Source organism: Lathamus discolor, chromosome 13, assembly GCF_037157495.1.
Source record: "Lathamus discolor isolate bLatDis1 chromosome 13, bLatDis1.hap1, whole genome shotgun sequence".
Lineage (NCBI taxonomy): Eukaryota > Metazoa > Chordata > Aves > Psittaciformes > Psittacidae > Lathamus > Lathamus discolor.
In genome coordinates this window covers 799431-813332 of record NC_088896.1, presented here as the reverse complement: position 1 = coordinate 813332, position 13902 = coordinate 799431, and the positions used below count along the sequence as shown (strand labels likewise).

General features: G+C 47.9%; 1 protein-coding gene across 5 annotated transcripts in view; it reads right to left on the bottom strand.

The window, feature by feature from the left end:
- STX8 (syntaxin 8) overlaps positions 1-13902 on the bottom strand; it is a 122148-nt gene that overhangs the window by 78005 nt on the left and 30241 nt on the right. The window contains exon 7 of one of the 5 annotated variants that reach the window (XM_065693882.1): positions 728-1468. The exons of the other annotated variants lie outside the window; for them this stretch is intronic. Within the exon in view, the coding sequence (XP_065549954.1) occupies positions 1353-1468 (116 nt within the window). The 3' untranslated portion in view covers positions 728-1352. Of the gene's footprint in view, positions 1-727; positions 1469-13902 lie in introns of those variants that run through there. 5 annotated transcript variants of the gene reach the window in all.

The following is a 13902-nucleotide window of genomic DNA, read 5'->3' as shown; positions in this document are numbered from 1 at the left end:
CCCTTGGCCTGTCCCTACAGGCCCTTGTCCCAAGCCCCTCTCCAGGTTCCCTGCAGCCCCTTTAGGCACTGGAGCTGCTCTCAGGTCTCCCCTTCAGGAGCCTTCTCTTCTCCAGGCTGCCCCAGCCCAGCTCTCTCAGCCTGGCTCCAGAGCAGAGCTGCTCCAGCCCTCACAGCATCTCCATGGCCTCCTCTGGCCTCTCTCCAGCAGCTCCACGTCCCTCTTGTGCTGCTGCCCCAGAGCTGGATCAGGGCTGCAGGGGGGTCTCCCCAGAGCACAGCAGAGGGGCAGGATCCCCTCCCTGAGCTGCTGCTCATGCAGCATAGAGCACTGCATGGCTGCAGCTCAGAGTCAAAGCAGCTACAAGGAAGCCCGCCAGGCCAGTACGGCAAACTGCAGGTAGGCTAGCACAGTCACACAGCAATGACCACCTCTGGGTGGCATTCCTAACACCTAAAGGGGCCAACAAGAAACCTGAAGAGGGGCTTTGGACAAGGGCCTGTAGGGACAGGACCATGGGAATGGCTTGAACCTGCCCGAGGGGAGACTGAGCTGAGCTCTTAGGCAGAAGCTCTTCCCTGTGAGGGTGCTAAGGCGCTGGCACAGGGTGCCCAGAGAAGCTGTGGCTGCCCCATCCCTGGCAGTGCTCAAGGCCAGGTTGGACACAGGGGCTTGGAGCAAGCTGCTCCAGTGGAAGGGGTCCCTGCTTGTGGCAGGGGCTGGAGCTGGATGAGCTTTAAGTTCCCTTCCAACACAAACCATTTATGACTTTGTGATTAAAGCTCCAAATCAGTGACCAGGATGGCTCAGCACAAGAGCCCTCTCCCAGGCATCTCCTCCTGTACAGTCCGACGGCTCTACTCATACCTCCCATCATACCTCTGGAGTAAATGAAATCCAACCACCAAAACAAATGCTCATTTTCTGATGTTTATGGGCTGAGGTAATGGCTCCGAGCGAAACCCGTAGCCCTCACAGGGCAGAGCCCCTGCTCTCAATGTGAGCTTTTGAAGTCCATCAAGAAAAAAAAAATAAAGAGGGTTTTGTTGTTTTGTGTGTGGGATTTCCCCCCTCCCTTCTTTTTTCTTGAACGATGCGATACAACCAGCTTGATACACAAATTAGAGGTGATCTCATCAGTCCATTAGCCCAACTAAAGCAAGACCATCACTTGCAGGGGATGTGCTGGCTAGATACTACTGATTGGCCTGTGAGTAGCATTACTATGGGGGTACAAATGCAGCCTTCATTACACAGGCAAGGCATGGCTCCCAGCTTTCAATCTGCTGCAAACAGCTTCACTGTATTGAAAAGCGGGATTTTAGAGCGCCTCATACTCGCTGCTCTGGTCTTCAGGCAGAGACTATGGCCAGTCCTGCCACCCCTCCTGAGGGAAGGAAATGACCTGCAGACATCACATGCATCGCCGATTCACATGGAACAGATGCCTTGTACAGAGTGTCAGGCCCTGAAAGGAGGAGAGGAAAAGCACTTGAAAATTCACTAAGAATAGTAAAACGTGGTTTAGAAGCTTTTGCCTTTCATTTCTCATAAACCAGAACTCCATCACATCTTTCCACCAAGTTTCTTTTGATTTCTTTGCTGTAGAACTAACAATACTTGAAAGCCAGCAAACTCATTTCTAAGATGTTTCTGTTTTCAATCGAGCAGCAGAACTATTTATTTTCCTAGCCAGTGATGGAATTAAACAATTTGTCTTTGAAAACTCTATAAGCCTTCACCCTGACAACCCCCCCCCCCATCTGCTTTTCAGATTAAGGTACTTTGATTTTTACCAGCTAAAGGTTTATGAACTGCTGTATAAACCCAATTACTCTCACAGTAAATTATGTAAAGCTTACATGTTAGTTTTTAATTTTTTCCCTGTGGAGCACTCTGGAGATGCAGCAAAGGAAAGGCTCACAGGGCATTCCGAACTACAAATACGTAACAGGGAAAACCACGGAGCTTCCAGAAACTCAGAATAAAAACACCTCAACATAGCTGAGTGAGGATGAGACAAACCCCAGGAGACACTTTTCAGGGTAGGATTGTTAAAAAAAAAAAGGGGAAAAAATAAAGCTCTATTTCAGTGGGAGGGAGTTCTTTAAAAACAGATTAAGTTTCATCTGGGGTAGTATTTATTCCTTAGCTGATCTCTGCCTCACCTCCTGATTGAAAACAGGGATAGAAAGGATCTTCATGTACGTGCTTTCACAGAATGAATTATGGAATGGTTTAGGTTGGAAGGGACCTTAAAGCTCATCCAGCTCCAGCCCCTGCCACAAGCAGGGACCCCTTCCACTGGAGCAGCTTGCTCCAAGCCCCTGTGTCCAACCTGGCCTTGAGCACTGCCAGGGATGGGGCAGCCACAGCTTCTCTGGGCACCCTGTGCCAGCGCCTCAGCACCCTCACAGGGTGTAGCTTCTGCCTGAGATCTAATCTAAACCTACCCTCATACCGTAGCCAAACTCATCCCATCCCAGTGGCAGTATTGCTAAGGTGCTTATTTCCATAGCGTAGGGTTTTGCTCCAGAGAATGGAAGGAGGATGTGGCTGTGGAATTGATCTATAAGGAGAGCTGGTGTCGGGGCAGCAACGGTGCCCATCCTGCCCCTTTCTCTGGCCAATGCCAACTGTCCCAGAACTAGTGACCAGAAAATGAATGAGCTGCTGCCAGCATTATGCTGTGCTTATTGCTAAGGACTCGTAGTATTCTTCTAGGTCAGTCTTGGTTTGGAGGAGCAGTAGTGGGCTCAGTTCTGGGTGCTCCAGGTGGCTTCCCCCCCGGGCCCAGAGCAGGGCACACCAAGCAAGGGAAGGGAACACCCTCTTACAGAGCAGCTTGCTCTGCACAGTTCTCCTCCTGGTACGTTCTGTCACTGCTGCATTCAAGCACCAAAAGACCTGTGTTAGAAGAACACTGCAGTGATTCACTGGCAATGTCTGCTCTGTATGTGCCTGTGATGCAGAACGCTGACTGACATGACCAGCAGCACGGACTGCCAGCATCCCAGCCTGCCTGTTACCAGTGTCACACAGCTCAGCAGCAGCCACGTGAAGTGACTGAAATGATTTAGATTCATTAACTAGGGAAGAGCAAGGAGCAGCACTCCCACAAGTGTGATACAGCTAAACCAAGCTGATGCTTTCCTTTTGAGCTGGTGCCTTCCCTGACTGACTCCAGAGGTTCAGTGCTGTGTCCCATGCAGTGTTACAGGAACGCCAGGGACAGCACTCAGGTGGGACACCACAGGGACCGCACCTCCAGTGCAGCATCTCCATGGCCTCCTCTGGTCTCGCTCCAGCAGCTCCACGTCCCTCTTGTGCTGCTGCCCCAGAGCTGGATCAGGGCTGCAGGGGGGTCTCCCCAGGGCACAGCAGAGGGGCAGGATCCCCTCCCTGAGCTGCTGCTCACGTTCTAGGGGCTGCAGCCCAGCACTGGGGGCTCCGGGCTTAAGGGCTCACTGAAGCCAGGTCATGGGGAGCTTCTCCTCACCCAACACCCCCAAGTCCTATCAGCACTAAGTATGTGAAAAACCTGATACAGAATACGAGGAATTAAAACCACTCCAAGGTTTTCTGCAAAAGGAAATAAAGAGCTTCTGAGCTCGTAACTTAGGAGAGATTTGTGAACTGGAACACCCACATCAGTTCAGTTTCGCCACTTGATAATCTTAACAACACATTTTAAATAAGTTCTATTTCACCTGGGAAGGGTGCGACAGCCATAGGGAACATTTAGCTGTAGAGGGCTAAAGATGCCTGCCAAAAAAAGCCAACTCTTCCACAGAAGAGGCTTCTGGAGCAGGCACAGCCCCTCCTGGGCTCCCTGACCAGAAGCCAGCCCCGAGAAGGACTATGGAGAAACAACACAACCCCACTGCTAGAGACATGTGTGGAAAAATAGAATATGAAGACTACAGCAAGAAAAAATAGGGAACAAAAGTATTACAGAGAGGGCAAACCAAGAGCGGAGTCTCCCTCTTTCATCTGGAGTTTGTAGAGTCTTTTCCCTTTGGAAAAGAGCAGGAAAGTCATTCTTCTGCAAGATGTTTTAATTTACATTCCCATTCTGACATCTCATTCACAGGCCCACCAAAACAACCCAGGGAAAAGGTCAGACACTGTGTAAGAGCTATTAGGCATTAATTAAGCAACACTGAAAAACAAGAAACATCCCACACTGCAGCCACGATAATGGCTCTTCCGAGTCACCACGGACCTAATTCACTCTTTAGGACTTTAAGTTGCAAATTTGGATTCAGCTTTCACAGCACAAATAGCCACAAGAAAAGCCACCCAGGCCCCGATTTGCCACATCAGGATTATTTGATATGAAGGTCACTTCCTCCAGCGCCAGGCAAACTGCTTCACACCCTCCAACAGACAGAAGTACAAGAAATACTTCTATCAATTTCAGGATACAACAAACAGGCCGAACAGTGAGTGCACAAAAATAACTCACACTTCTAGAGGAAGATAAAAGCACTAAGTACTGAGAAATGGCCCATGTGGCACCAGTGGGGTGCAATGGCTAATTTATTGAGACAGATTAATACAGCCACAAAACCTACAGCGTTAAGGCAGTTCTGACCTCTCTAGATTGGCTGCCAATATGATATAGGTCCAAAAGAAATTACCCTTTTCTACTGCGACAGAACAATAAATTGGCTTCCATGAATACAGTGGTTAAAGAATCCAAGTTCCTGACCTTGAATGTTTTACTAGTAGTATGCTGTGCTGTAGGGAACAATCAGGATGACATTTGCTGAAATGTGTGGGATTTATGGTATAATAGGTTGCACATATGTGCCAAAAGAGAAAAAACCCCTCTGAAATCCAAGCAAATCAAGATTAATTAGCTATTAAAATAGCCGAGAAAACAGAGTGCAGTACAGGTGGCACAACAAGCCCTCTCACTTTCCGAACACAGTGACTAACGTTGTTTTTGAGGTCACACTGTCCGTGTATCTTCCATCGCACTCTCACTGGGAAAAGCAAAACTCGCAGCCCCTCTGCAAAGCCCTGCTCTTTGTAATTGTCCAGCTTTGCACTTCCATAAACAAACGGCACGCAGCCCTTTTATAGGAAGTCCCACTAAGTCCACAGGAAAATCCCGTATCGCCTGGCTTTGATCATTGAGGCAGACTGAAAATTAGCACCGGTATTTTTTACAATGATCCCCGTATGAAGGGAGAGGCCACGCCACACACATTCACCTCTCACTGTCAGACTCACTCGAGCTCCCCCCTTTTCCTCCAGCCCCGGTGGCTTTTTGGTTTATTGCTGCTAATTGCAATTACAGGTGTCCAGAAAGCAGCAGATGCCTCATACCTCCTGTGCCGTGCCCAAGCCCCACGCTTCGCTGTGAGCGGGTCCCTGCAGCAGCCCTGAGCAGGCATCAGGATCACAAAGCAAACATTCTTCTACAATCACAGCAGCCTGACTTCTTTTCTCCTGCCTACTGCCCCAGGAATGCGAACAAGTCATTAATACCCTGCAATCTGCTCAGTTTCCCTCTTAATCCGTATTTCAACCAAGCCTCTCCTTGCAGGAGATCATATCAATATGTCCCTAGCAGTCAAACAATGAGGAAAAGAGCCAATGTTATTGTGAGCCTGAGGTGGAACGACTCGATTCCCAGCAGGAGATCAATTTGTACAAGGAAGCAGCGAGCTCTTCTCCAGGAGGGGTAACCACTTCAAATGAGTCAGGCTCCCTGTGACAACAAATACCCTTGCTGGGACATGGTCAGCTAGCAAAAGCTCACAAAGGCTGCTGGTCTCTCCCTGCGGGTCAGGAGAGCAAGGCACATACATCTCCTTTCCTCCCACACACATTCACAACCAAGACACCTTTACACAGCATTTCATGTCCCACAGGCATCTCTCGACTCTGATCAGTGATCAAGTCATGGGAAAAGATGCCCTGTGGCCATGTTCTTATAGAATCACACACCGGTTTGGGTTGGAAGGGCCTTGAATGCTGCCAGGGATGGGGCACCCACAGCTTCTGCTGGATCACGACTGCAGGGGGGGGTCTCCCCCGAACACAGCAGAGGGGCAAGAGCCCCTCCCTGAGCTGTTGCTCACGCTCTGGGGGTGCAGCCCAGCACACAGGGGGGTTCTGAGATGCCAGCACACACAGCCGGGTCATGGGGAGCTTTTCGTCATATCAAGTCCTTCTCCTCAGGGCTGCTCTCATCCGTTCTCCACCCAGCCTGTGTTTGTTTTTTATGACTGCCAAGATTGCAGAGCAGACTGACTTGCTGGACAGGCAATGAGGACCAGCTGATGCAGGGCCGCTCTGGTACCAAATCAGTAAAACCTGAGCAAGAGAAAGTCCCTCTGCAAGCATTTGGAAGCCGCCTTTCATACTTACTTAACTCTTCATTCAGCTTTTACAGGATCTTTGAGCTACTTGTTAAAAACTCACCATCTTCTGCGCCTTAACTGGAGAGCAGAAAAACTCCTTTATCCACTCTTGTGGGTACCCAAGTGCCACCCTGAGCAAACTCGGACTTGATTTACATGGGAAAATTGCTGCTTAGCAAAAGCCTCCCGCGTGAACACCCTGATCCCAGCTAAGAATACTGAAAAACAAAATTAGCATGGAAAAGTTTTAAATCCTCACCAAAACTGTTTCTGTAACGGCTTCCTGGTTTAGGAAATTGTGAAAGGGATGCAGTGAAAGCAAACACCACTCCATCACCTGAGGATTTTCCAAACACATCCTCATTGCTTTTCATCTTCCAAAAATACAACCCAACAAGAACTCCTCATTCCTCAGGGTGAAGGGGCTGCTGAAGGGACTGCAGGAGACCAGCAACACGGCAGTACCTACACTCAGCCATTACAACCCTGCTACTCTCAGAATTGATGGACATATTAATTGGAGGCAGCTGCAGGGAAAACTACCCCAAGGCCATGAGTCCTTAGTTTTCATAGATAATTACATTTGCCCGTGGCCTCGCCGGGAATCACTCATGTAGGGAATTTTGGGGGGTATTAGATTTAAATACAGCAATCAGATTTGTTAATCCATAGGACAAGGCAAACCAAACACGGTTTCATTCAGGGAATTGTTTAGACTTTCAACATTGACATTAATTCAGCAGCAGGAAAAAATTAGCAGCATAATGCATGCTCATGTAGGTTAAAAATTATTAATGGTAACCTCCTTCCCTCCCCCAGTGCCTATAAGGAGACTGCAGATCTCTCCATGGCTGCCTGGACTGCAGGTTTATTCCCTGGCTGCATCTTTACACATCACCCAATCCAGTGGCCTTTCTAAAATACAGAGATTTTTTGACAGAATGAATTAGAAGAACTGATACTGGTTTTGCCACTCCAAATGCAGCCAGTTTCTCCTTGTTATTGTATTATACATCTAAAAACCAAGTTTTAAACATGGTTGAGCTGGTTTTATTGCTCTGAAGTAATAGCACATTCTCAGATAGAAACCCTAGAGCAACTTGTATGATTCCCTTCCTATCAAGTCCAAACTCTTCAGTAAAATGGACTCCACTTTAAAAGCAGGTAATTTTTAGCCCCTTTCTTCCCCTGGAAGCTACCCTGGAATTTCCTATGAGCTCGAGAAAATAAAAAAATAATAAAAAAAAGAAGTAATTTTCTTGTCTGTCCTATTTATGGTCAGTTTATTCTGATTTATACTTAAACCAATATTCTTCTCCACCTTCAATAGTTTTTTTCCCTCCCCAGTATTTTACTGCCAAAACACGAACAGAAAGCAAACCCTATCTCCTATCCATCCACATCTGGCCAGACTACACAGCCCTGCCATTGACCTCCACAGCCTTCACTTCTCTGGGCCTATTCTGCTCCAATTTATTCTTCTGGAACAAGAACCTGAAAATGAAGAGCCATTTTCTGATGATGTTGTCTCCAGGCGCAGCGACTCCAGCTGCCATGGTGGCCTCAAGCACACTTGTCACCTGCTCCATGTTATACTGGTTTTCTCCCCATCAAACCAGCAAAGATTTGGGCAGATCTGGGACAAACTCAGGACCGGCCAAAAACAAACTCAGGGCTTCAGCCTCACGGCCACACTTTAGGAACTCTGCAATCATCATATGATGATCTGAACCACGCTGAAGAAAATCTGAAGGATCAGGCACAAGAGGTTATCTCATGGCATTCCAAAGAATCCCACAGACCTTTAGCAAACTGCCAGAGAAGTTGCTAAGTTGCCAGAGAACCAGGTAAGGTTCACAAGCGCCATAACAGGGGAAGTCCCTTTTTTGGGGGGTCGAGAAGCAAAGAGAAAGGTAGAGAGTCCTGCACAAAGACATACAGCGAGCCTTGGAGCAAGCCAAGAATGAAAGTCCCAAGTCCCAACCACCAGACCACAGCTATTCAACAGCAGCCAGGAGTGGAGTTGTTCCTAAGTCTATAGGAGAGAGCACCTTTGATACCACAGCTTGGATTTCTCTAAACCCACAGGCTACTGCTGAGAATCAGAAATTAATGTGCAATTTGATATCTCTTGCTCTGGTGAAGCTGCACCTACGCAGTCGTATTTTTCCTTGTTGAGGTTTGGAGGACGGGGGTTGTTCCATGGAAGCTGGAACAAATTAATATTTCCTTGAGAATTATTATTTTAAGGGAACAAACCAGCAGAAGCGAAGAGGTAAGCCAATGTCTTCTATTTTCTTTTAGTTAAGTGTCTGACAATACACAGTATATTTTATTCAGGATCTAGGCCCAAACACTACAAGGTGATAAGCTCCTTGTTGGGCTGTTACTGGAAAGCATCCCAGGTTCTGCAGTAACATCCTGATTTTTGCAATAACTACAAGCTTAACACCCATGTCACAGCCATGACTTAGAGAAAGACCTTTCCCAAAGAACGGCATTTGAGGTATCTGCTTGCCTCTCCTGAAAACACGCTTCAGCTAGTGCAGTACCACTTGTTTGTGTAACTGGAGAAGTGTCAAGCCCTCTCCTTCCAGTGATTTAAACTCCACCAGTGTCAGAAGGAAAACAAAGAACAAAGATGCTGAAATATCCATCATCCTGCAGAGCGCCCATTGGGAATAGCTGAAGGAATGCAGCATGCCGTGAGCCGCTGGCCCCGCTTCCAGGTTACCGCCTGCTCAGCGCACGCAGACTCCCCTTCCTGTGCGTATGGTGAGGACTTGGGAAAGAATTCACCTCGATGGCTCTTCCAGACCATCCACGGCTCCACATCCCTGAGAGAAGCTGCCTGACCTGAAGGCATCACAGACTGCTGGATGCTGGTACCATGCTTGGTGCTGCAGGACCACAGCAGGTTCTGGACCCTTGGCTCACAGGCTGCATGGGCAACTCCTGCCTCTGCAGAGTAGGCTGAGAGGCATGTATTATTCTTGTCCTGAAGTTGATACTTCAGCAACTTCAACAAATTCAGCAAACCCAAGAACAGGAGCTGTTTGCTGAGAAGGGGTGTCCCTGCCCATGGCAAGGGGTTGGAATTACATGAGCTTTAAGGTCCCTTTCAACCCAAAACAGTCTGTGATTCTGTGATACTAAATGCAGAAACCTACACAAGACATTTTTTCTCTCATTTTCCAAATTTGGAGTTTATATAGATGTATTTTATTAGTACTAGAAACTACACAAATGCCAAAAAGGAAACTCATTTCCAGTGAAAATCAAGATACCAACTTCCCTCTTGCTTACTGAGGAAAGGAAGCATAAGCAGTGAGATAACTAAAATAAATTAGATAAATGCAAGAGAAACAGGGTGGTAAGAACACTGAGTGGAGCCAAACAGGGTCAAACACTGCCCTTGGTAACCTCAACACTTGGTAACCTCATGCCAAGCACAGAGCAGTTTCAGGCTGGCCACAACCAGGCCTGAATGGTGCAGGAAATGGCTACACATCTCCTGGCCACTGACTTATTCCCCATGACTAGAGTCATACTGAACTGAGCTGTTCAAATGAGAAGACATGGGTGCAGAATATTAGTCTTTCCCTTGTTTACTTTGCTGCGTTTTCTCATTGGAGAAGAATCCATTGGTGACAGTCAGAAGTAACTTAAAGGAAAAATTAAAATAGTCAGGGCCATTTCAGGAGCAAGAGAATCACCATGGGCAGAGTCATGCTTCTGAAGGGGCTGAGCCATGGCGCTAGGGAGAGACACAAGCATTACAGCGATGCCAGAACTTCATAGAATCCCAGATTGGTTTGGGTTGGAAGGGACCTTAGAGCTCACCCAGTTCCAGCCCCTGCCATGGGCAGGGACACCTTCCACTAGAGCAGCTTGCTCCAAGCCCCTGTGTCCACCCTGGCCTTGAACACTTCCTTGAAGTTCAGCTCAGTGCCTTGCCAAACACAGCCCAGGTGTATTAAGTGTATCTTATCACTGGGATGGAGAAAGAGACCCAGGAGACAGGTACCCTGTGCTCCCAGGATAAAACCAGAGGGGAGAGGCTCTTTACTACCGAGTATCAGATGTGCTTGACCTGCTGAGGTCCTCTGCAACAGCATCCCTGCCACGCACAGGACTGCAGGACCATCAAACCTGTAGCCACTTGCTGACCCCCTGCTTCAAAACCACCTTGGAAATAACATATGTGCATTATTTCAGGCAATATTTAAAAGCAAGAAGAAAAGCAGTGTCATCTTTTGACAAGGGCTAAAATGTACCTTTTGATTTGTAACTCTCATCTTTAAATGGTTTATTCTGTGCTTCTCTCCAGCATGGAAAGGATGAAGAATTATTGGGGAGAGTGGTGGTTCGGGACAGTTTAAGTGTGCATGGAACGGCTGTTCACTCTCAGCATACCACTTGTGCTCTAGCAAGATTGCCACAAGCCCATGACACCACTCATCTGCTCAACAAGGTTTCATTAATCCAGCTGGAGACTCCTTTTTAATTCCCCCAGGGCCAAAGGGAAACTTAGGGATATTTTTCATGTTTAGGATATGGGCACAGGCACAAGGAACACGGAAACATATTAAATTGTTGGATTTCTCTTCCCCCACTCCTCGCTCTTTTTTCCAGAAAAGTCTTCCAATCCCTAAAACAGATCCAAAAGCAGACTGCATGTGACTTGTGTCAGCAAGCACTGAAGTCATCCACCCCTCTGAACCACTGCACAGGAGTGCTGCGACAGACCAAGCATCACCAAAATCCCATGAACAGCCAGCCAATATTTACTAACTCATATCTACTGATTAAGTGAATGAGCACCACGCTAAGAGCAACACCAGATGGAAGTTGAGGCTTGGTGAGAATGTGCGTCCTACTGCCAACAGTGCTTGGCACAACTGTGTTGAGATCAGTTCCTAATGGGCTGGCACATCACCTTTCCCACAAGGGCAGCCTATTACAAGGAGATCCTTCAGCCTTGAAAACTTTAGTTGAAATTTGTTTTGTTCGAGGATGGCCAGACACCGATGCTGGAGCCAGGCTGAGAGAGCTGGGCTGGTTCAGAAAACTGCAGAAGAGAAGGCTCCTGAAGGGGAGACCTGAGAGCAGCTCCAGTGCCTGAAGGGGCTGCAGGAAACCTGGAGAGGGGCTTGGGACAAGGGCCTGTAGGGACAGGCCAAGGGGAATGGCTTGAACCTGCCCGAGGGGAGACTGAGCTGAGCTCTTAGGCAGAAGCTCGTCCCTGTGAGGGTGCTGAGGCGCTGGCACAGGGTGCCCAGAGAAGCTGTGGCTGCCCCATCCCTGGCAGTGCTCAAGGCCAGGTTGGACACAGGGGCTTGGAGCAAGCTGCTCCAGTGGAAGGGGTCCCTGCCCGTGGCAGGGGTTGGAGCTGGAGGTCCCTTCCAACACAAACCAGGCTGGGGTTCTGTGAAATGCCACCACAGTTGCACTGTGACCACTCCACAGAAAGCAGAGTGAGAAATTTGCTTTGCACTTGAACGAAGTTGTAAGATTTCTTTTAAGTCACCTTTGATTATTCTGTTTTCAATTTATGTTTGCTTCTGTGGGATGCAACCTTCTACCACTTAAAACTTCTCTTTTCATTCTCTTCCAACATGAACTGCAGTTTGATACAGAGCCTGTTTGGAAGCATACAGCAGATACAGGTTTTATTTCCATTCCTAGCATAAGGGAACTCTTTGTTCCCTTTGTTTGAAACGTGCCTCTTCAATATCTTACTGCAATATGGGGAAACAGATCAGAAGGTATCCCATCCTGAACACTGACACAGGGCAGTGCAAAGCAGATTAAAGACACTGATTTCCCTTCTCCAGCACCTTGCCTAGGAGATAAAATCTTTTTCAAGTGTAAAGGGATGGTGGAAACAGTCCCCAGCTCAGATGTTCCTCTCTCTCATCTGTCTTCTGGTTTTCAAAATAGCCTTCAGGTGAGAAGGTGATGCAGCATCATAAAGCTCACCCACAAGTTCTCCAGAACTGTTTATAGACCTGCCAAACAGCGAAGCTGCAGCTCACAGGGGTCAGTGGTTGCCTGCCAGATGCAGCAATGCCACACCTGTGACTTGCAGACTTGACCTAAGGCTTTTTTCACTCACAGGCTTTACCTACTATTACCACTGCTAAAAAGCTATAATGGAATTAGTAAGTACAAAACATTCATAACAGGAGATGAGAAGGGGTAAGGGAAGCCCCAGCTGCCGTCCCCCCCTGCCCCCAGCACTCCTGATCATACTGTTTTGGAAAATAAAAAGAAGGAAAATCCAACATCAAGGTGCCCCTTTCCCGGAGAAGGCTGGAGGCCCCGGAGGAGGGGACCAAAGGCAGCTCCTGCAAACCAGAGAACCCCCGACACCTTCAGGTCTGCTGCCCTGCAGGTGACTAAAAGTCCTTTGTGCCCCACCACACCAGAGGCTCCACGATGAGGAAAATAAGCTTGCTTTCCATCAGCAGCACCCCAGAGGCACAGCAAACCCAACAGCTGTCATGTGCTTTGCTTGCAGAAGTCCCAGCAAGCTTCTCCACGCCACCAGACAAGCAGCACCAAAGCACCTTTCCTAATAGACGTTACTGTGCTCCTTAGAGCTACCCACCCCACCTTAGTCCTGCCACATCTACACATCGGGAGACTTGGACTTCAACAAACCGATGCTGAGTAAACATCCTGCAACTGCCCCGCCTGCCCTGGAGGGAAGCAATACAGAGCTGAGTACAGAAAACCCACGAGCAGGTTAAATCTGTTGTCTCCAGTTCTGGTCTAGCACAAGCAAACTTTGAAAACAAGTTTCAGAAAGCGGAGAACAGAACTGGGGGGGAGGGATCAGACAATGAATGTGGGAAGAACAGGAGGTTACTGGGAGTCATTTACCAAAAAGTCATTTTCTGTCAAAACACCCGGATGTGAAGAACCTCTCCTATCAGTGTTCTACCTCCTCCATGCTAAACATCAGTCCATGGTCAACCTCTCTGCTTTAAGAATAAGCACCCGCCATTGTGGCTGAGGCGTAAGAAGGAGGAACACATTGACTTTACATACAAACCTTCAGACCTTCCCTTACTAAAGTCCTGTGGTCTCCAACTATGAAAGTGATTTTCCTTTCATTGAAAACACACCACCCACACTACCCATCAGCAAAACTATTCCAGTTCCTATTGTAACAAAGCTTCAAATAGAGCTTTTCTGTAAGAAGTGAAGTCACAACAGCTTAACTAGTGGCAAGTCCTACACTTAAGCTAAATAGGCTCTATTCAAACTGAAGCACCGCTGCAATTACCGATGATTAGTGAAGTGCCATGAAACAGTGGGAAAAACCCAAGTGGTCAACACTGACCCCAGCTGCCACACAGAGGCACCAGTAGCAGCAAACATAATCCAGCCCAAATTGGCACAAGCTCTATGATCATTAGCACATGAATGTGTACCCTGCTGCAGGCTTCTCTCTCCACCCACAGGATGGTGCCCTGAGGCAGCTTGGTCCTAATAATAATTTCCAAGTGAAAATACT